The following is a 23,779-nucleotide window of genomic DNA, read 5'->3' on the forward strand; positions in this document are numbered from 1 at the left end:
GGTTATTGAATTGAAAGTACCATTAAGATGGAAATAAAGGCATGAATAGTAAACACATACCAACAAGGCTGATCTATAACTTCTCCCCAACTTGGAGTGTTCAATTTTCTCCATGAAGATCATGTAGGAGCTGTTACTTGTTGTTACTTTGCATATGGGATCTGAACACACAGATTTTTAAAAAATTATTACATATAGGTTTCATACATACAAATTCCTTGGCCCCCTTCCTACCTTCCTAGAAAAGGTGGGCACTGTCTGGGGTGAGCTTGTCATTTCCAGATGCATTCAGAGAGCTCAGTGAAGCTGTTATCTCCTACTGACCAGCCATGTCTGGCTCCAATGTTCCAAACAGGAAAAAGGCCTGGGAGGGAAGTGGAGCACTGAATGTCACATGAGTTAGTGAAGGCTTTCTTGCACTTACATCATATTTAATTGTATCAAGTGCTGTTCATTATGTGGTTGGGTTTGTGGTACTTCCTGGAGGAAGGAACATGGAAGAAACTTACTGGCATCTGAAACAAAACCAGAAATCTCTGTTCAGTGAGAACCTCAAATTAGACTTGAGTCACAGGATTGTCAGTTGCTCAGGCTGCTTAGAGCACAATACACATACTCGCATTCCATCTCATTGTCTAATACAAAAGGGGAAAGGCACTCTCAGAAAGCAAGATTTGGGAAGAGTTAGGACATCATTTTAGTTTCAAGTCTTAAAATTATCATGGAGGTTCTTCTATATATTTGAAGGCTGTCTGTTGAGTTTAGAGAAAATTCTATGGTAAGTCTTACATAAAAGTTCTGGTGTATTCATGCAAGACACACTCCTGGATGCCAGCACCATCCTTTAAACAAGATGTGATCTGAGAGTCCTCCCTAGAGTATTTATGTTTCACTTTATCTTTAGGAAAGCATCAGGAAAATATAAAGAGGAACGCTTATCACTGAGATTTTTTTCATGGCTGTTAGAGGCGACTGTTAAACTGTGGGGAGCTTACGAGACTCAAGATATACATACTAACTCATGATATATGCAGTGTTATAGCCATCCAAACAATGAGGAAGAGAGAGCTATCCATGCACACAGGTTCAGAATCCTTCAATTTTATTTCACCCCTGCCACGTGACTACCTGTGTGACTCTGAGTTGGTCACTTAACCCCTCTGAATCTCAATTTACCCTGAAACATGTCAAAACAACACTTATCTCACAAATTTCAAATACTGTGCAAGTACATACTAGGAGTAGGATGCTATGTGTTGGGGTGAAGAAGCCATAGTCCCTATCCCCAGGAACTCACAGTCTAGGACCATCAAAAGTTGAATGAGAGAAGATACATGAGACTTCTTTAGTACATTTTTGGCTCTCAGTATTAATTCATTTCAATTTAGTGATAAAATTCCAAATCTGTAGTTTACTTTGGCAGTATGGTATTCAATTAAATGTTGACTATGCATTGGGTGGTAGGTAGGGCTTTTTAAAAATCTTTTTTAACTGCCTTTCAGTTTCAGCTAATTAGTGTTGGGCCATGGATAGGCATGGAGGAAAAAAAGGAGCATCCACAGGGAAGGACAGAAAGGGAAACTATTGGATGTCAGTAGTTTCTTGTCAATGGGAGTGTTTAAACAGAGGCCAGACAGTCATCTGCCACTGCTCATGTCAACGAGATTCATAGTATTGGAGATCACTGTGTCTGGATGTTATAGATGTTGATGATGCACTTTTCCTGAGCTCCCTCATTTGGGCCACCCGAAGGACTCTTTCATCTCCTTGGAGGGGAGTAGAATCAGAGAGAGAAAACTTCACATGAGTAGCAAAGCTTAAAAGCTTCAGGCCAAGAATATGATAGAAAGTTCAATTAGGCAGAATCAATACATTTCCTCTTATCTACTCCCTATTTCCACTTTCAGCTACATTAAAAAGAATACAAACTTGGACCTGTAATGAGAGAAAAGAACCGAAGGAAAAACAAGAGAGATACATAATGGTAAGACTCTCAGAGAAAGGACCCTGTGTTCTGACATCCTTGAGCTTAGGCTCAAGGTCAGTTTGTCTGGAAAGCAAGTGGTAGGGTTTCTCACCCCATCCCAGCATGGTGCAGTGTCTGCAGAGGGTGGGATTCAGGGAGCATGGAGCAATATGCTCTTCGCATGTCTCAAAGGAAGGCACTTGAGTTAGCTAAGAGTGAAAAGGGTTTGAAATGTGGGTGAGAAAGATAGAAAATTCATGGACTGAGGACCAGAGACCAGGAAGACACAGGACATTATCACAGCAGATACAAGTATGCAGAGGTGATTTCTCTGAAGGAATGATTTCCATTGCGGTGGATGCCAACAGGGTCTGGGCACCTCTCTAGATGCTACGGTGCCATGTACATGAAAATCCTGTCTCAGTTGATTGTAAGTCTAAAAATAGCTAAGAATTGTGTGATTCGTGCCTTGACTATCAGTCAGAATAGGAATTTGAAATTTAGATTAATATGAATTATATAAAAATGTAGTTACATTTTATTTAACACTGCGTTTGTAGTCTGAGTAATTGGTACTACCCAATTTCACAGTCCTTTGCAACCCAGAGTATCTACAGTTACAGACTAACTAAGCCTAAGCTTTCAGGTATTAATTGTACTCCTCCAACTGCCTTTATTATTTGCCTCTTGCTTCAACGTTTTGTTTGTACTTTTTATTATATGACTCTTTTAAATTCTTTTTGTAACTATTATCAATAAAAACAAATTCGGGCACTGGCCCTAGATCTCTTGCTGATTATGCTGAACTCTGATACTGCTTTTCACATGAAAATAACCCCTTCAAAATCATTTAGTGAAAAATAGCCTACAAAATTGAAAAATAATACAAAAAATCAACACATGGATGTCTCATGTCTGTTTTCCTGACAGTTGATAAAAAGTGTCTCCCTGACTTAAACAGACTAGGTGTACCCGTGGCATCACTTGTTGGCTAGTGAACCTGGGCTTTATTCCTTTTGAGGGATCTCTATTGAAATGAGAAGATCAAAAGGATTTTACCCTTGAAATGTTATCAGAGGACTCACAACAGTTCCTGGTTAAAAACTCACTTCACCATCAACAGCAGCAGCAGGAATGCATACATCCTTAACGGCCTGCCAGGACCAAAGGCTAGCTGGAATATATATTCTGAATGTGAAATAGGCTAATTAAGCCCATTGTTCCCTGGCTGTCACCCCAAGGAACAGCAGGGAGGTATAGCCTGCGTGCCTAACTAGGTTGAGTGGCAAACTTGAATCCCCTCTGCCCCACAAGTGTGCATATAAAACACGGACTGTCTGCCAAGGTCAGGGGTATGAGGTAAATCTCTGTGTATAAACATGCTAACATAAAAATGGAGGATTAAAAGCTCATTAAGATGTTGTGAGGAGGATAAAGAGAAAAGACCAGAGGAGAAGGAAAAGCAATGACCCACACATGTGTCTTTTGCTAATGCCCTTTATTTAATCAAAGCTCTGGATTCAGAGGTTATCCATGCTGCTCAGCAGCAAAATTGCTTGGTGTAAAAAGCCTGCACAAAGTCACCATTTCTGCACAGTGTGGGTGCTCTGCTATGCCCCAGGAAGAGTCCTTCCACCTGTGTGGCTGAGCCTCCCTTCTTCGAGCCCCCAAGAGGCAGAGTTTCTGTTTGCTTCTATCACGTGCTGCCTTTTCTCAGAGTGCTGGCACCTGTGCCATTTCAGGACCCTGGGATAGGAAATATGGGAATCCTTCCCTTAACATGCTATTATACTTCAAAGCAACTACTTCAACTGACAGAATTAAAGGGCAGTACCTACAGGGAACACGATGGCACCGCTGTGTTTGCTTTGGTAAGACTTTCACAGATGAAGAGGCAAGCTTGGCCCCCTCTGGCACGATGCTGTCTGGTCTTCCCCATAACTCTGACCCCCACTCTCGCCAACTCCAGACATAGGCCATGCACTGCCCATGCCAACAGTGGATCCTCAGGAGCCAAAACTTCACCAGCTAACCACCAGCTAACAGTAGGAAAACCAAGACAAACGCTTAGGTTTCTTGGCCCCTTGTCCAGTGCTCTTTTTCCACTTTCCTGGGGTTCTAACTCTCCACTCACTCAACACTCTTAACTTTGCCCATGACCCCCCAGGTCCCAATCGAACTGCAGATGTAAACACGAATCTGGGGGAGCTGGCTTAACAGTGGTTGCTGAATTCTAATGAAAAAATCAGTCCCCCATTTAGAGGATTTTGCAAAAGGATCTCTCAGGGTTCCGGGAATATGAAAGGCAGGAGAAAAGCAAAATGTCAGCACTAATTTGATACGCTTTTTGTTGAATGCAGAAGCATTCATTAAAACCTTAAACAGGTGGCAGGTTTGGCAGCTCACTGTGTGCATGCTCTGGACAGATTTATTATGCCTTTCATTTAAAAATGTTTATGCAAAAACAGACTCGGTGAGATAAATGATCTTGTTCACAAGAGCATTCTGTTCAAGGCTGCTATGATAACTACCATATCAATCAAATTATGCAATGAAAATTTACCATCAATTTTATAATCATCATCAATTATTTGTAACTTAGGAAACTCTTCATTACTTCTCCATTTTAATTTTGCAGTCTTCCAGGCAGCTTTTACCTAACAGTGGGAGACAGGGTCACAAAATGGGGACTATATGCAGGATATCACCCCAGTTGCTGAGGTTCAGAGTGGGAGTCAGATATGCATTTCAAAGCAAACATAATTCCATGTGAATAGTATTGGCTAACTATCTTGTGTAATGACTGAAGGTAGGAAGGAACATGTAAACATTAGGGGCATGTTCAAACATTAAGGCAGCTTTGCTTCATCAAATGAGGTGAGCCACAGGCCAAGTGAAGCTCAACATAATATCAAGTGAGGCAAAGTACACACTTCAGAGTCACTAGCGAGTCCTTAAATAATTGCAATTCCCCCTTAGCCTCACTGTCATCACCTTTCCAGGAGCTGGTAGTTTCTACTGGTGGCTTCTGCCATTTGTGGAAGGTTGGTCTCATCAACTTTAAATCTTACAGGAAACCCTTCTGCTAGAAGGATATCCAGAAATGATTCCCCACAAACCAGACTTTCGCAGAACTTTCCAGATTCTTTTGGCCAGTTCACTGTCTGGAATTTCACACGCATTGACCAATGCGACGTACTGCCAGCTACTTTCTAGTCATGTTGATCTGCTAATGTCACTTCTCACAACTGCAGGATACATGCCAATTCTCCCTATAAACACACTTTCCTATAGAAAATATTCAGAGAGGACTAGGAAGTCGGTGGGGGGGAGGGTGTGATACAGTTTGCATTTCTTATTTGAATTTTTGACTCACTTCCATTAGGAAAGCCCTGATTATATTCACTGTTTTAGCTGAGTATCTCAGGGACAGGTGCATCTTGGTTTTTCAGCTGGCTTCTAAGATACAATTGCATCTTTTGGTCTTCACTCCTGCCAAGGAAGGAGGCTTACCAACTTTTACTTTCTTTTTTCTCACCAGAAATGCTCTTTCTTCCTCTATGGCAAACCATATCACGTTATCTTCTTTTCAAAATACTGCTCAAGAATAACCTCCATGCAGATTTTTCAGCCTTAACTCTCGGATTGCAAATGGTTACAGCTCCCCTCTTAGCACTTGTGAATAGGTCTGTACAACTAATTGGCTAGGTGCCGATTTACTTGTGGCTATTTTTGGCTTATTTTTGTCCCCATCATCTATTAGGAATTCTCAAACAGTAACAAAAAGCCTACTTCAAGGCAGATCCTTCAGGTTAAGTCAAGAGTCTTGAAATGTTAATAATTAGTTCAAGGTTCACAGCGTTAATAGGCATATATCCTGCAGAGCCAATATTATGCAAACTGATGCATCTTTTATGACAATGAAGGGTGTCATTAGCTCATCAGTTTTCACTATTAGGCTGTCATAAGAATGTCAGAAAAACTGAGTTCAAATCCCTGCCATCTCTGCACTTACTAGCTTTGTGATTTCAAGTCACATATAGTCGTAGATGAGGTACAGCTTTTTAATCTACAGAATGTGCAAAATAACATTTACTATGGCCACTTTCAAAGGGAGGTTGACTTAGATAAGGTATATATGCATTTATTTAGTAAAGTATAAAGGAAAATATAATATTGTTACAACCACATACCGAAGAGATTTTGCTTATTCTGGGATAGGTGATAAAATGGCACAATTGAAATAATAGTCTTAAAAGGATGAGTACACCTTTGACAGTGGATGATGATAAATAATCTTAGTTTAATATTGAGAGAGGTTGTTCAGCAAGACGAGTTGAATTTGCCTGCTTAATCCTTTATAATTAGTCTGGTGATAACAAAAATAAAACCTGCTACTTCTGCTAGAGCAGTGGTTCTTAAAGCATGACCACTGGTCCTGCAGCACCAACAACATCTAGGAACCATATTAGAAATGCAAATTATCGGGCTCTACCCCAGACCTACTGAATCCGGTTTCCAGCAGATGAATGCTGAAGATGAGAACCACTGTCCCAATCTGTAGACTGGGGTTTTACTTCAGATGCTGCTAAATTATTGGGTAAACTTGGAGGCCAGGCTATAACAGGACCTCATGAGATTCTGGGCATTAACATCAACTCACTTTTTCAGATTTTCAATCAATGCAGATTTCTTGCGCTATTATTTCCATTAAATATAAGCTGTGAAACAAAATGTGACTTTGTCAACCTCCATAAGTCTTTTTTTGTACAAGTAAGTTCACATATTTTTTTTAAAAAAGTATGGCCAGATCAGGGAACCAGATTTAAGGGTTCTAAAAGTATGGCTCCTGCAGTTACAAGGGAAAAGTCTCTGACTTTAGGTGACTAAGTGCACAAGACCAAGTTTAGCCAACAACTGTAGAGTAACTCAAGACACTGCTTAGATGCCCCTGCTTGTAAAGTGAAATGGTTGTAATAAAATGTTCTCTAAGCATTTTTTCAGCTCTCCCTGTTTGAACTGAAGCCTTCTTTCTAATTTCTTTCTCTTTCACCCACATCCTGAAAATTGTACTCAGAATAGAACAGAAGGCATAAAAGAAAGGCCAGAGAGAGAAACACTGAGAAGTTTCACTTCCCACACCATGAAGTAATTGAAATAAAATCATAAAAAGTAATTAAAATTCAGCTGTGAAATAAATGTGAAACAGTACCAAATTTTAAGAATTATATGATAAATTATGTCTGTCCTTTAAAAGGAAGTTGCACATAGGTGAATGCAGATGCCTTGCAGGCTTTCTGTATCCTTATAAAGGGGGAGGAAGAACTGTCCCAAATAAGGACAGTACAAGTGCAGGTGTACAGCAGAGAATCTCCCAATCCAGGACACCAAAGGGAGGAAGAACTTAAGCAAAAGGAAGGGCAGAGGTCACCACAGCTGCTACAGACTGAACATGTTTCGTGTATAAGCGCATCTTTATCTTATTAAAGGAAAATATCTTCTCCAGCTTCCTCTATCAAAAACACACTACAGGGACTTCCCTGGTGGCTCAGTGGTTGAGAGTCCGCCTGCCGATGCAGGGGAAGCGGGTTCGTGTCCCGGTCCGGGAGGATCCCACATGCCACGGAGCGGCTGGACCCGTGAGCCATGGCCGCTAAGTCTGCGCGTCCAGAGCCTGTGCTCCGCAACGGGAGAGGCCACAACAGTGAGAGGCCCGCGTACCACAAAAAAAAACAAAAAACAAAACAAAACAAAACAAAACAAAAAACACTACAGGCCGTTGGCAAGTTTTGCAAAGGTGAAACTCACACTCCTCTGAGTCCAGAAAGGAGAAATGAACTAAATGTCTACAAAAAAATCCAGTGCCCTTAGAGAAAAGATGACATAAATTTAATGTATTATTAAAATAGCATGCTATTACACCATTATGGCTGCAGAATATCAAACTATCAGACATGAAGAAAATAAGCACTCAGTAGGGGAGATATTTAATTACACAAAGAGACACAGCTGTCCTCTGAATGCTCGAATTCAGTATTTTCCATTTCCACTTTCCAAGTGTCTTCTAAATAAAGTTTTCCACCAATCCTCATCCTGATTGAGACTCAGCAGCAAATGCTTCCTTGCCATGGAGATAGCCACACAGCCAGCTACTTCCTGGAATTCTTTGCATTTGTTCAGTGATATGTGCAGCACATTCTGCCTTTCAGTAGAGGCCTCAGCAGGTATTCATTTTTACAGGCAATGCTAGTCTTCAAATAATTCCCCAAACTCAGAAGTCAGCATCAGAAAAGTTTTACAGAAAGGTCTACTTTCAACCACATAAACATACTGTAGCATGGAAAAAGTGTTTTCCAGAAGAAAAAGAAGTGTCTTCTTAACAGAAATAGATGCCCTGTACTCACAGATCCACCATAAAAGGCTGTAGCAAAACCTCTGTTTATATATAGCTCCCAGCTTCCTCATCCACAGGCTTTGTTGGATCATTTCTATTCATTCACATATTCATTAGCTTACTCATATTTTCATTTGACAAATATTTATTTCACTGCCTACTTGGAGCCAAGTTATTGGAATACAGAAATGTAGTATCATTTTTGATGTCTTGGAAAGAAAGAAAGAAGCAAATATAATATGATAATTTTTATAATGGATCTGTGGACAAAATACAGAGGGAATACAGAAAACAGACCATTTAATTTTGCTGGGAGGGGCAGAAAGGCTTAGGGAAAGCAAAGCTTAGAAAGATAGGGAGGACCATTCAAGGAAAAGACAGTCTAGTCAGAGGGAATGTCAGTGCAAAGGCACTAAGATAGAAAAGAAAAAATGTATTCCCCAAACTAAAAGGAATTCACTATTGATGAAGCAAAAATATAAAGTGGCATCTGAGATGTCCGAGGCAGGGGACAAATAATGAAGGGCTCTGTATGTCATGCAAAGAAATTTAGGTTTTATTTTGTAGGACAGTTGTTCTTAACTGGGTATGTCCTACTAGAGATCCTTTTCCAAACACATGCCTGGGCCCTAACTCAAGAGATTCCAGTTTCATAGGTCTTGGGTGAAGCTTTTCATCTGTATTTTCTTAAACATTCACAAATCATGTGCATGTCCCTCTTTTAGAACTGCTTTAGGTCCTAGGAAGCACTAAACGATTGTGAACATGGGAAAGCCATGATCTGCTTGAGTGTTTGTCACTCCCTTTGTGGGGAACGTGGAGGAAATTTTGCAAGTGATACAAAGAGATTCCAGGAGAGGAATGGTTTGAGAGGCCATGCAAACTTTCAGGCAAGAATGAAATAAGCCCTGAGTTAGGATGTAGCAGGAGGTAAGGCAAGTGGATTTGAGAGAAATGATGGGAATTAGATCAGTAGGAATTGATGATCTAAAATTACATTTGCTTCCTACTTTATGCTTTTGTGACACCACTCTCCAAAAAAGGAGACATAGGGTAGAAGAGAGGAGGAGGAAGTGAGTTTAAGTTCTCATCTGCTTTGTTGATTGGGTTCAGAATGTAAATTATATAGGAGATGGAGAAGGTATTAATTTAATATTCCCTGGCACTTTCTCCTCTGTTTGCAGTGCTGGTGATTTGGGAGTGGTTTTATTTGAGTTGGCTAACACAGCACTTATTAAGATTTCACAATTCCAAACACCATGAGCAAGTGGGCAATTCTAACAATTTATGGCAAGTAAATGTCAAATAGAATCACTCTATCTCCCTGTAAAAGTTGGGAGGATACTAGGTAGGCAACCTCAGAGAATTTTCCCCACCTCCCAATCTTCTCTCCCTCTGATGGAACAATGAGGCACCCTTGTCCATGTTCAGCTTCTTTATGCATCCAAACAAACTTAACAGTTTATTGGATAAAAAGTGGCTGAGTTACATAACATTCAAGTAGGAGAAATTATTCTTGGGATAGAATCAGATTTGCAGTCACCTCATCCGAACCCAGACAAAAATTAGTTTCCACAGCTTCTCATTCCTTCTCTCCTCCTTCTAATTTTCCTGGCTCCCTTCTAAGAGGCAGTGCTCTGGGGATCCGTACTGCAGCCCCAATAAAGGGTGCTGACATATTTTCCTATACAAGTGAAGAACCTAGCTTGCCAACATCCTGGGTTTATTTTTTCTGAATTACTGAAAAGATCTACTTTTTTGATTGTGTTTTTTGTTATAATTTTGTGTGCAGGAGTAGATGCATTAAAAATTTTTTTCTGTCACTATCTTCTGTGGAAAGTTCAGTCCACTAAAATATATGATTAGATTGAAATGTCTGATATAACACATAAAACCTATGTTCGGTATGTTTGAAAGTACAGAGTCAATGCAGTCTACCTTTTTACTTTTTAATCCAGATATACGTATATATATGTATATATGTATGTGTGTGTATACACACACACACACACACACACATATCTTTGCAGTGTCAGTGACTTGGGAGTGTTTTTATTTGAATTGGATAAGATTGGGACTTCCCTGGAGGTCCAGTGGTTAAGACTCCACACTTCCACTGCAGGGGGCGTGGGTTCGATCCCTGGTAGGGGAATGAAGATCCTGCATACATGCCCCACAGCATGGACAAAAAAAAGGCACATAATTTATCAGAATTGTCTAAGATAGAACTTATTAAGATTTCACAATTCCACACACCATGGCCAAGTTGCAATTCTAACAAGTTATAGCAAGTAAATTAAACACACACACACACACACACACACACATATATATCATGTTACATATATATAAATATTTTTATTGGTAGTCATTTCTTCTTCTTTTTCTAATGGCACTTCCTGCTATCAAACACTGTCTCTGCACTTCTCTAACTTCCTCTTCTCATACGATATCTAGCAAAACATAAAGTGTGACTGTCCTGGAGAGATTAGGATGGGCCTATTTACCTGCTACCATAACCCATTCTCCAAATAATGTGTTATGAATTTGTAACTATATGTGTTGCCACAATATATTGACAGTATGGCCCTGAAGTCTGAATCAGGTGAAACATCAGATTAGGGTCAGGCTTCCTCAATTAAATAATATCATGTTGTTTCTCTAGGTACTTTGCCTTGAAGTGAAGATTGAATTTTGAGGCACTTCTCCCTGGATGCCAGTATAACAGGCGGATTTTGAAGGCTCAACGTTCCTGAATTTTTTTCACCCAGTTGTGAACTGGGAGCATGGTCACTGAGCCAGAAGCTATGACCACCAAACTGTCCAAAGCAAATCCTGTCACTTGGTGATGAAATGGCTGTTAAGAGAACCATAGGAAAGGCATGATACAAATGGCAATGCTAGAAATTCTAACACAACGTAAAATTTAGATCTATCCACTTTCAGCCCTCACCTTGGTTCAGACCATGACATCTCTCTCCTTGGTTACTTCACAGCCTCCTAACTGATGGCTTTTACTTTTGTCTTCCCTCCTCCCATCTCTTCTCCAAAACCAGAGCCAAAGTAATTCTTCTGAAATGTATATCCAACAGTTTAGTTTACAGCTTAAAACCCCACATTGTTCTCCGGATCAGTTTCCAGTTCTTTAATGTGGTTTAGATCACAAGGCCCATCGTGAAGGACCATTTTCCCTATACCCATAGTATCATTTCCTGAGGCTTCCCTCTCTTAAACTCAGACAAAGCAAGATATGCAAAATCTCAGGCTCTTTGCAAGGACAATCACATCTTCTCTCTTTCTAGCTAACTCTCACTCATCTTTTGATCTCAGATTAGAGGCTATTCTTCTAGGAAGATGCCTTTAGTCCCTTCCATGTGCTTCTATCGTAATCTGTATTTGTCTGTATTTATATAGCATTTTGCAAATGCACTATAATTGTCTATCAACTTCCCTGCTCTCTTTCATTTTCCCCATCAGCTCTTGTGGGTCTTACTCTCCTAGTAGCCCCTGTGGCTAGCTCAGTACCTGCACATAGTAAGTTCTTAGTTACCAGCTGTGGCATAGATGAATGAATGGAGTAAAACTGTACACTGTTTTCTGTTTTGTTTTAATCATCTTTGATCTGACAACAGAGAAAATTACAAATTGCAAGTCTGGTGAAAGCCTATGAACAAAGGATTAGTGTAAGCCAACTAAAACACTGAGGAGAAAATGGGCCAAGTGTGCTTTAATGAGACACTATACTCTGAATTCTGTTTCTTTTTACTATCGGGCTATCAAGGAGTACTACAAAAAGGGCACTTCGAGAGATCATGCCAACTAGCAACTAAATAAGCCTCCAGATGCATAAATTTTCCACATTTAAAAGATCTTTAGGGTATTTTACTTAATCACTTAAGGAAAGCTTTATATTTGTTTATCCTTACTACAAATACTTTTTTGGTGTTTCCAAACTGTAACTGCAATTTAAGTGTTTTCCTTTTCTTTGTTTCTAGACACAGATGAGAAAAAAACAGTAGTTACACAATTGTTGTAAACCTCAAGAAATCAGACAACAGGGGCTTCCCTGGTGGAGCAGTGGTTGAGAGTCCGCCTGCTAATGCAAGGGACGTGGGTTCGAACCCTGGTCTGGGAGGGTCCCACATGCCGCGGAGCGGCTGGGCCCGTGAGCCAAAACTACTGAGCCTGCGTGTCTGGAGCCTCTGCTCTGCAACGAGAGGCCACGATAGTGAGAGGCCCGTGCACTGCGATGAAGAGTGGCCCCCGCTTGCCACAGCTGGAGAAAGCCCTCGTGTGGAGACGAAAACGCAACACAGCAAAAATAAATAAATTAAATAATAAAAAAATAAAACTCCTACCCCTAACATCTTAAAAAAAAAAAAAAATCTGACAACAAGCCAATAAGTGATTTAAGAAATTCTTTTCTAAAATTCTAAAAATCTAGTCGATTTTTATTCATCTTTTGTGGTAACCTTTGTTTCTTTAGGACACTGGACACAGAAAAACACAAATATTAACTTACTCATACAGAATTCGGTAATATAATTTATGGATGTTAGGAGAAGAACATAAAATAAATGCAAAGTTAGACAGAACCTGTATATTAGATAAATTAAACTTTCATGTAACTTGTAGTTTCTGAAAGTCTACAAGTCTAGAGAAACAAAGTAAAAGAAGACCACATGATGATTTGATTAGCAAGGTGTAGTAGATTAGAGCCTATGGGCTATTTCTTTTTGACCACCAAAGAAAAAGTTAAACCAGAAGAGTCTGGAAATTGGGTTGCCCTGCTCCTTCCCTGGTTCTTTAGAAAGATCCATTCCCCAATTACTCAATTTTAGTTAATTGTACTGCCATCCCTCCTTGCTGATTACTGACCAGTCACAATCTGTATTTCATATTTTTGACATTATCTATTCATTACATTCAATTTCAGGAAGATGCACCCACACATCAATTTTGTTATAAAGCATATTTACAGCAAAATCTGTGCATGTTCCTAATGAATATTCTAGGTTTATAGCATGCATCAATCATCCTTGTAATGTTTCTGATCAAATGTCTGTATTTAGATATCTTAGTAAGAAATAAGAAAATAGAAGCCACATGCATCACAGCATTTGTCTATGACTGTTTCTATTTCTGAAGTCTTAATAAAGGTGTTATAAGTGAAGATGAATCAAAACTCTCAAAATACCAAATGGACTAGAAATTGAAACTCTAAAAATAACAGAGAAAGTTATGCCAAACAACAGCTTTCTAAAGAATCCCCATGTACAGATTTTCTTTTAAATTAATTCAGTGAAGTCCCCTCCCCTTGCTGAGTTTCACCATTTCACTCCTTGCAACCCTGGACATCTGAGTTATAAAAACCAGTAGCTGTGAACTAATTATTCTGGCTGCTTTGCTATATTTACATGCAAGATGCATTTTAAAGATACTTTAACAGTATTTGAAGAGAAAAATTGACATTTTGGAAACAAAAAAAAAAGAGAAATATTGAGCAGCATTAACTAAAGTGTGAGAATTAATTCAATCACTAGCATCTACATTTTCTCTGCTTCATGGCTGGTGGGCAGGTCTAAGGTATTCACTGATTGGCTTCTTCCTCTAGAGAAAGGAATGCATGTAGGGAGAGGATGAGAGGAATAGAAACACAACTAAGTTAATTACAAAATTCAATTTTAGGCACTCAACTGCAAAGTTAAAAGACTTTAAAATCTTAGGCTAAGCAGATTCCATTTTTCCACATAATCCATCAAGGCTGGCTGAGAAGTAATAAGGCAAGCTTCCCCACAACAAGTCAGACTGCCCTTGTAGCTGCTTGTTCAGCTGTGAGCATTCTGAACTTAGGGGGAAAAGGAAGATATTTTGAAGGACTAATAGGTGAAAAGAAAGCAATTTTTCTTAGGGATGGCCTAAAAATATAAGAATATCTTCTAAGCTATCAGAAATGCTTCTCAGAGAAGTGTGTGGTACTAAGGATCCAAAATAGGGAAAGAATGTAAATGGGAAAGATCCCTTTTCTAAATTCCTAAATTCTATAGGAATTTAATCTCTAAAGAAACCATTTAAAAATAATTTAAAATCAGATAAACTTTTTTCATTTTTACTTTATGACATTGTAATATTTGAAATTGGTCTCTTGGAAATCTAATAGGCACCTCAAAAAGACAGAATTCCTGGTTTCACTTCCCCAGACCACTCCACTAGCAGCAGCATCCTTGTGTTACTGGAAACTCCATCCATCCAGTTGCTCAGGCCAAAAACCTTAGTCCAGAGTTTCTCAACTTCAGCATCATTGACATTTGGGGCTGGATCATTCTTTTTTGGATAGAGCTGTTCTGTACATCATAGGATGTTTAGCAGCATCTCTGAACCCTGTTCACTAGACACATAAAGCATACTCCCCAATTGTGATACCCAATATTTCACCAGACATTTTGCCAAATGTTCCCTGGGGGGCAAAATTATCCACAGTTAAGAACCACTACCTTAGAGTCATGACTGACTTCGTTATGTCTCACATCCTATATAAATCTCCTAGGAAATCCTATTGGCTCTGCTTCAGAACATACTGAAAATACAAGCATTCCTCACACCTCCACTGCTCCTGCCTTGATCCCGGCTGCCATCATCCAAATCCTGGATGACTCCAAGGGCCTCCTAATCTGTCTGTTTGCTTCCACCATTGTCAACTTTTATTCCCAACACACCAGTCAGACAGACACTATTAAATTGTTATAAACTTCTCTGCACAAAATCTTCCAATGGTTTTTCTCTCTCACAAAAAGTAAAGCCAAAGTTCTTAAAATGGCTTTTCTGATGTTGTCTCATTCTATTCCAATCATACTGGCCTTCTTGCTCTTTCTGGCATGTTTCAGGCAGGCTGCTGCCTCAGGTACCCACTGTTTCCTCTGCCTGGCAAGCTTATCCCCTCAAGTGTTTGCTCAAATGTCACCCCCCTCAGTGAGGCCATCCCTGACAACCAGATTTGAAAAGGCACTTCTCTCTGCTCCTATTCTCTATCCGTTTTCTTGGTTATTTTCCTCCAAAGTACTTATCATCTTACTGTATCATTCACTTATTTTGTTCATTGTCTGTTTTATCCACTAGGCTGTATGCTTCATGATGATAGGATTTTCTACTTTTTTCACTAATTTATCCTCAGGGCCAAGAATAGCTCCCAGCACATTATTGACAGGCTCTGAATCAAAGTGAATTGAATTAATGGCCTCTCTAGGATTACTATTAGAGACTCCCAAAGGGATTTTGGGGGATTTTCAAAACCATTTATTTATACTTGGTTATTCAATTTAGAGAATGAAAATGTGAATGTTTTGTTTGTGATAGTTTCAAAATTTTGAAACTATTTTCAGGTCTCAGAATAACTTTTCTTATAGTCCCCTTGAATTTGATAAACAAGGTGATACAAATTTTTGCCCTCACACTTACAGAACTTCAAGGAAATATTTTCAGATTTTCTTATGCTTATTAGTTAAAACTTCACAAATTTTTAGCAAAAACCCCTTACTCAAAATTGAATCAATATTTTTAATGCAACCTAGAGCCACAAATTTCTTCATTACTTCATTCAACCAACATCAATTTTTAAATCTCAACTATGTGTAAAATATAATGCTTGATTTTACCAAATAATTCATCTTACAATGGAAGAAAATTCAACTTGAGGGAACTGTACTCAGTATCTTGTAATAACTTATAATGGAAAAGAATCTGAAAAAGAATATATATATATATATATATAAACACAACTGAATCACTTTCCTGTACACTTGAAATGAACATAACATTGTAAATAAACTATAATTCAATTAAAAAAGAAAGAAAAAAAGAAAATTCAACTTCATTTTCTATTAGGAAGTTTTTTCCCTTGCTTTGTCTTGGATGACTTCAGCTGATAGCAATGCTATTGTCTACCTTGGGACCATTCTTCCCCTGTTAATTCTTTTTCTAAATCAAAATATCCTCAATTGCTTGAATGTTTACAGCACTTGGGAACAGTTTAATTTTTCATGTGGTTTGTTTATGAGGGAATTTATTTAATTTTGATTACTGTTATTCTTAATTTTCTTTTGTGTTGAATATGAGAGGCTGGAGGGCTTGACTTTCTCTGCTTACCTCACTGGCCGGGTGAGCTGGTCTTTCCCACGTGTGTTTGCCAACACCATATTCACAGAGCCAGTTAAAAGGAGCTCTAAGACTTGGCCAACCACAGAGAAGAAAAATGTCTTCAAAGATTCCCCATGGCCCATATTTATGACTAAAATATGTGAGAACATGCTAATATTACTATGAAGATGGTCCTGGGAAAGTTAGTCTACATGTTATGATGCTGAACCAAATTTAGTCTCACGTAATGGGACACATTTACATTCAGAAAACCAATGCAAAGCAAATATTTTTTGAGTGCTTATTGTGTGCTTAATTCTATATTGGAGTGGCATTTCACTATAATAACTTGGGATTCAAATAATATTTATAAAAATGTATCTATTTTGTCCAAAAAACAACAGATTGACAATAGCAGTTTTCACTAGAATAATTTTCTACCAAAAGGTTAAGAAAAACTTTCTGAGAAGCTCTTTTAATTGGTTTTTATGGCAAGAACCCTATGAGTGCTGAACTTTGTCTCAGGGTCTCAGATAATAAATTTCAAAGAAAGATCAGCTACATATTCCTTCAAATTTAATAATTTTGCTTTGCTTACTGATGAAAAAGGGATTAGTATATCCCAAAGTCCCAATATTGATAGCTTGAAGTCCTTTATAATTATTTAAAATATACTCTATAGACACTTTATGCAAGAGCAATGGAAAGGAAAAGAATTTGCTCCTTCTTTTGTCAGTGGCAAAAAGAAAGTCTTGACAAATTGGCCAGTGAGAATGTAATTGTAAATGAAGAATAATTAGAGCTGTGACATTTTGTAAAACTTGTATTTTGTAGTTATTATCTACCCCTGAAGTATTTGAACTTTGCCAACCAAATGAGAATATTATTCCCTTGTGAAAGTGCCTGGAGTCATTAATTTCTCTAATACCCTGTCCCCGCGGGAGGGCAGGCAGACGTGAAGTATTCGAAAGATTACTCTGTTTTGACCATTTTCCGTCCCAGATTTCTTGAGTTACTTATGGAGAGTTTCATTGCTGGCTAGATGTTAAAGATTCACTGTTAATTTCGGCACACAAGTTCTGAGAAGGAAACGTTAAAAGAGAAGAAGGTATTTCTCCTTTTCTAGCAGAGTTCCTTCTTACATCTTATGGAACTCTAAAGGAAGAACAAAAGTAAGCCATTTAGAACACATTACTGGGACTTCCCTGGTGGCGCAGTGGTTACGAATCCGCCTGCCAACACAGGGGACACGGGTTTGATCCCTGGTCCAGGAAGATCCCACATGCCACAGAGCAACTAAGCTTGTGCACCACAACTACTGAACCTGCACTCTAGGGCCCACAAGCCACAACTACTGAGTCCGTGTGCCACAACTACTGAAGCCCACGTGCCTAGAACCCATGCTCCACAACAAAGGGAAGCCAGCACAATGAGAAGCCCGCACACTGCAACTAGGAGTAACCCCCCCTCGCCACAACTAGAGAAAGCCCGCGTGCAGAAACAAAGACCCAACGCAGCCAAAAAATAAATTAATTACTTAAACAAAAAAACTGCATTACCTTTCCTCCAAAGGTTTCAGTGTGCCTGACAGCAATTTATTAAAACACAATCATGAGTAGGTTCTAAGAAAATATTTTTCCAAGTATACAGTTACTTAAGTTGAGGCTTGGAAAGATGGAGAAATTTAGCCATGGACTAGAAAAAAATGAAAAGGTTAAGGAGCAAACAAAATACAGCCAAACTCATGTCAAAAAACAACGAGGATAAAATAAAAACAAGACAAAAATTCTCTCCTTTTATTCAGCAGAAAATTGTTCTAAAACACCATTAAAGTGTTAGATTTGTATTACTTATATCCTTTTCGATATTGACCTTATTTTGCACTACTCTACATAAGTTGCTGTAAACTTTTTTACCAACCTATACTTTGGCCAAGAATAAGTCTCAATGAACTATGAAAGGAGCAAGGTTTATTCAATACTAGGACTATTAGCTAGGTCACTATTGTGTGAAACTCACGTGACAGCTGTGGTTAAAAATGGCCACAGGTCATGATTATCATGTTTGCGTTTTAAAAAAGCTGATTACTTAAAATTAAGATTAATAAATCATTCATATGAGAGAAACTAATTGATTATAAAATATTGTTATCTTTCTGTTGTTTTATGTGGTGAAGTAGTTTTATGCTTAAAATATTTTAAGCAAAAGTAACAATTCTCACTTTCTTAAAGTGTCATTAATTTTTTTAATTATAATTTCAAATTCAGTGGTTGCACAGAGTGTTTTTTTTTTTCTCATGTTATAACAGACAGTGTTTTAGAATACATTTCAGAGTTGCCTCTAAAGAATATTAAGTAGTCTTGGGTTTACGGTTACCACCTTTTCTTACTAAAAGTAAATAATTCACAAAACATGCTTTGACCCAAGAATATAGGATTATAAGTGTCCATGCAGGATGCAATAGCTGTAGGTAAATTTAAAACTGCAATTTGCAATTTGAATTTATCCAGCAGTTAAGGAAACAGCATATTTACTCTATTGGGAAGCAACTAAATAAGAGGAGACTTCTCATCAGCTACTGAGTGAAATTGTTTTATTTTATTCTGATAAAAATTTAAAATATTTTCTTCAAGTGTACAGTACACTTATTCTTTCAAGGCACAGTCTAACGAAACGTCATTTTAAAGCTTCAGTGTTTGTGATCAAGAGTTATGCATAAAATTTCCTCTGGCAGTTAAATTGAATAAGTTATTAAAATGAATATGAATTAAAATTTCCTATTCAGCTCATTTTATACGAAACTTATTTTACAGTAACATGTCCCTACAGGACATTACTCAATAACGCTACTAAAATCATACAATTGTATAATAAACCTGGTGAAATGTCCATAAGATGCAAGAGTATTTATGGAAAACAGTACCTAATTGTGAGGCTATTTATCACCCTACACCCCTGAACATAGATAGCTCTTACAATCTAACTGTAAGTAACCTAGACTGAATACTGTGTTCTAGCAAAGAATGGTCATATCTCCATTTAGGTCTAAAAAAAATCTGCCAAAAAAAGTTCCATGCTATTAATGAAAAGTATCTAAAATAAAAGAAATATTTTAAGAATAAGCATTCTTAATTGAGTGACAAACTCTTTTGTGCCAGGAAATGGGAGAAAAAACTTTAAAACAGAGTATCTTATAAAATATAGCTAATTTTCTATATATTCAATTTATTACTGACCCTATATGAATTATAATGTATGCAGATTTTTCTTATATTCAGAACTATGTCTTCTGGTCTTCAGTTATTATTTCTAAGGTAACATAAGAAGTACACATGTATACATGTACATGTTTGCATAATGTTATATAATATCAATTCTCATGAATCTGACTCTATATTAATATAATTTTTTAGATTAAGTAATTTATTTTTGGCTGTGTTGGGCTTTTGTTGCTGCACGCGGGCTTTCTCTAGTTGCAGCGAGCAGGGGCTATTCTTAGTTGCAGTGCACAGACTTCTCATTGCAGTGGCTTCTCTTGTTGCCGAGCACAGGCTCTAGGCACATGGGCTTCAGTAGTTGTGACGCGTGGGCTCTAGAGCTCAGGCTCAGTAGTTGCGGCACATGGGCCTAGTTGCTCCCTGGAATGTGGGATCAAGACCAGGGATGGAATCTGTGTCCCCTGCATTGGCAGGTGGATTCTTAACCACTGCACTACCAGGGAAGTCCCTAATATAAATTTTTTAAGCAACAGTAATTAGGATAGGATCTGTTGGCCAAGTACCTCTCAATACTTCTCTTGTTCTGTAGAATATAGTTTTCCATCAGTTATATAAATACCTCAGATTTTCTGTTTGCAAAATGTGGATAAATGCATTTATTTTTATTCATGAATCCATTTATAATAAAAATGTATGCATAAGAAAGATCATGGTATACAGCATGAGAGAGGCCTGGATTTGAATCCTATCTCTATCAACCACTAACTTTTCCATCATGGTCATGGTTTGCTCATGTGTAAAATAAAGTAATAAGAGTGACGTTGTGGGATTGTTTTAACCATCCATAAAATATATACATTAAAACGCACATTTTCTGATACATACTCTAGTACCAAAATGTTACTTCTACTTCTATTATAATTATAATTATTATTAATAATAAAATAAAAGATGAGGGGACGTGTATAATTTGCACCTAGAGCATCAGTGTCCAATAGAATGTTCTGCCATGATGGAAATATTCTATAATCTGTGTTATCCAATATGGTAGTCACTAGGCATATGTGGCTACTGAGCATTCAAACTGCAGAGAGTGCAACTGGGAAACTGAATTCTTAATTTAAATTAACATGTTTAAATAACCACATGTGGCCAGTGGTTACTGTATTGGACAGCACAAACCTAAAGTGCCTACATCTACTCAAGTAACTTTCATCTTGTTTAGATTTTTCTAATCTTTTCTACCACATAATACATAGAGAGATTTCTCAAAGCCCTTTCACCAAATTACATAATTAGTATAGAAAATCCTCCAATGACTCTGTCATTATTCATACGCAGAAAATATTGGGGTGGCCAAAATGTTCGTTCGGGTTTTGCGTAAGAAGTTATGGAAAAACCCGAATGAACTGTTTGGCCAACCAAATATAAAATGACTTCTCTGTCTACAACAGTAATGTATTCCTGTTTAATCCAGTTCTGTGTAATCAAAGGTCACATATTTAATGTTTCATTGCATATTATTATTGGGGGTTGTAAATTTTACCAGACTCTCCCTTGACTTTTGGACATAACAGCCTTGTCTTGAAGTCACGGGTTCATCATTATGAGTATGAGTATTTTAGGGGAAAAATATATGTTACTATCGTAAGTTTATAATACGTCTCAAGAGCTCTTAGCATCTTGAGGTAAAATTAAAATTCAAACAAAATCAATACAAAAAATAAAGTACAAAGAAAGCAAACTTATGCCCAACTATAAAATAAAAAACAAACCAAAAAATCCTTAATTACAATTATCACATAAATATATAAGTTTTTTCAAAGTTCCTCCTTTGGTACTTTTTCAAAGTACCAACCAATCAGGACACCAACTGTGCAACAATTGCCTCATGTAATGGAAGAGCACCAAGCACACCATCTCCACTTGGCCTTGCTAAGATCTACAGTTTCTGCATCCCTCAAACAGTGGTGTATCTTCTCTTTCCCTTGTATTACATTATTGCTTGTGGGAAATAATTATCCCTCATATCTACAAGAATTGGTGCTAGAATCAGTCAGGAAGTTCTTACTACAAAGCTTGAAATTTCTCCTTCTTCGTTTTCACCATTAAATACTGCAGGTATGAGAATTTTTGCCATTATTTAAAAAAAGTTTGCCTTAATAAAAATTCTAGGCACAAGAAACACATATGCTAATATTAATGGGAATGCTAATATTAATGTCCTTGAAAACCCTAACTTGTATCCTAATGATGGATCAACTTCTCATGGATTTCTTCAATAAATAGAATTTTATCTTCTGAATTATATCACAAGCTGAGTCAGTAAAGTAATATTGTGAGACAGTAAGATAGCACAACTATTACTGATTAGTAACTCTCTTTCCTTATGTGGAGTACTCTCTCTGTCCCTTTTGATTAAGTGACATTTCAGTAAAGGTATCAAAAAGTAAACAAGTTGAAATCATGGAATCACTCATTATCTCAATATGAAATAACAAATAAATGTAGAACACTTTTTAAATGTCTAATATGAACATTGGTCATTAATTTTTTTATTATAATATATCATGAATCATAAAGCCATGTTTTGCTCTACCACTGAAAAACACTTGTTGAGGTTGATATGAGCAAGCAAAACAATAGACCAGTTTCACCAGCATTTTAAAATTCTCAGACTATAAGCTGTGCTAAGAAATGAGTTTTTTGAGAAAGACATTAAATTTTTCACTATCAGATTTTTCTGAATGATTTTCATATCTCTAAGTCCACCTGTTAATATTATGTCTAATTTTGAAAAATCAAAAACATCCTTTTAAAAATCAGATCTGGTTTAGTCAATGATATTTTTCACTGATCTTATGAAATAACTAATAATGGAAAATGGTTAATTTAATTAAAAATATGACTTGGAGGGAATATGTATGCATGCACTCATCAAAATTATTAAATTATATAAAGATGCAAAATAATGTAAGACCACTTATGAACTATTAAGTGAAAACAGAAAAAAATTCAACATGTGTACTATGTTTACAGTTATTAAAACTATATATGTTTGGATAAAGGCTGGGAACAAATATTTAAAAATGAAACATTGGTAATCATGAGGAATTTTTAAAATTACATTTTAAGTCTAAATATTATTTTTATAATTATTGAAAACTGGATCACAAATTGCATGTTGTTTCCATTTAGGTGAGTATAGGAAACAACGAACTGGGGAAAAACTTAAGTTTTCCTGATTCCTCTGTGACCCTTGCATCTCATATCCAATTCAAACCATCAACAAGTTCTGTCATTTCTATTACAAAACCTTCACAAATCCATCCACATTTTCCACACCTGAACTTCTCCTAGGGTGATACTGAGTGTAGCTCAAAGGATGAGGATTCAGAACCTCTGAGGAAGAACCCTCACACTGCAACCACCACCAATGATTATCTCCTGACTGGCCGTTGCTCAGTAGATGATTAATGGCTCAAAATTGCAAGTCCTGAACAGAGTGAAATATTTGTTCCTAGAAGTATTTAATAAGTTGAAAAAGCAGTTCCTTTCATAATATCTCAGCCCCAGAAACAAAAATTTGGATTATAAAGCATTTTGAATAGTGCACTGCCATATGTCCTGTGAGTAAAGAATTACCATTCTTTGTATGCAGGCATGCTGCATGGAATTGACACAAGGGAACAGTATTGGCATTTGTACTGTCTTAGAATATTATTTAGGTTTTATGTTGTTTGTAAATCTGTGGACAAAAGAGGGTTTCCTTACTCCTTTTAATCTCTGGGTTCATGACAGGGAAGAGGGCACTCCACCTGCTTCTACTCCTTTCTATTGCTGTAACCCAGTCTGCTAGGAGCATCAGCTTAATCTGTCGCTTAGAGCAAGCAAAACCCAGTGCAAGATTCTTGTACAGCTCTAAGGTTTGCTTTTTTTTGTGCTACGGTGTCCATTTTGAAATGCCTAATTTTGTTCTTTTTTACGGCTGAGCAATATTCCATTGTATATATGTACCACATCTTCTTGAAATTGGGTCATTTGTAGAGACGTGGATGGATCTAGAGA

General features: G+C 37.5%; 1 protein-coding gene across 5 annotated transcripts in view; it reads right to left on the reverse strand.

The window, feature by feature from the left end:
* The window catches only part of ARHGAP24 (Rho GTPase activating protein 24), a 516,018-nt gene that overhangs the window by 323,456 nt on the left and 168,783 nt on the right, over positions 1-23,779 (reverse strand). The window contains exon 1 of one of the 5 annotated variants that reach the window (XM_082632360.1): positions 235-289. The exons of the other annotated variants lie outside the window; for them this stretch is intronic. Within the exon in view, the coding sequence (XP_082488486.1) occupies positions 235-288 (54 nt within the window). The 5' untranslated portion in view covers position 289. Of the gene's footprint in view, positions 1-234; positions 290-23,779 lie in introns of those variants that run through there. 5 annotated transcript variants of the gene reach the window in all.

The sequence above is a fragment of the Mesoplodon mirus genome, assembly GCF_964341445.2.
Source record: "Mesoplodon mirus genome assembly, chromosome: 2".
Lineage (NCBI taxonomy): Eukaryota > Metazoa > Chordata > Mammalia > Artiodactyla > Ziphiidae > Mesoplodon > Mesoplodon mirus.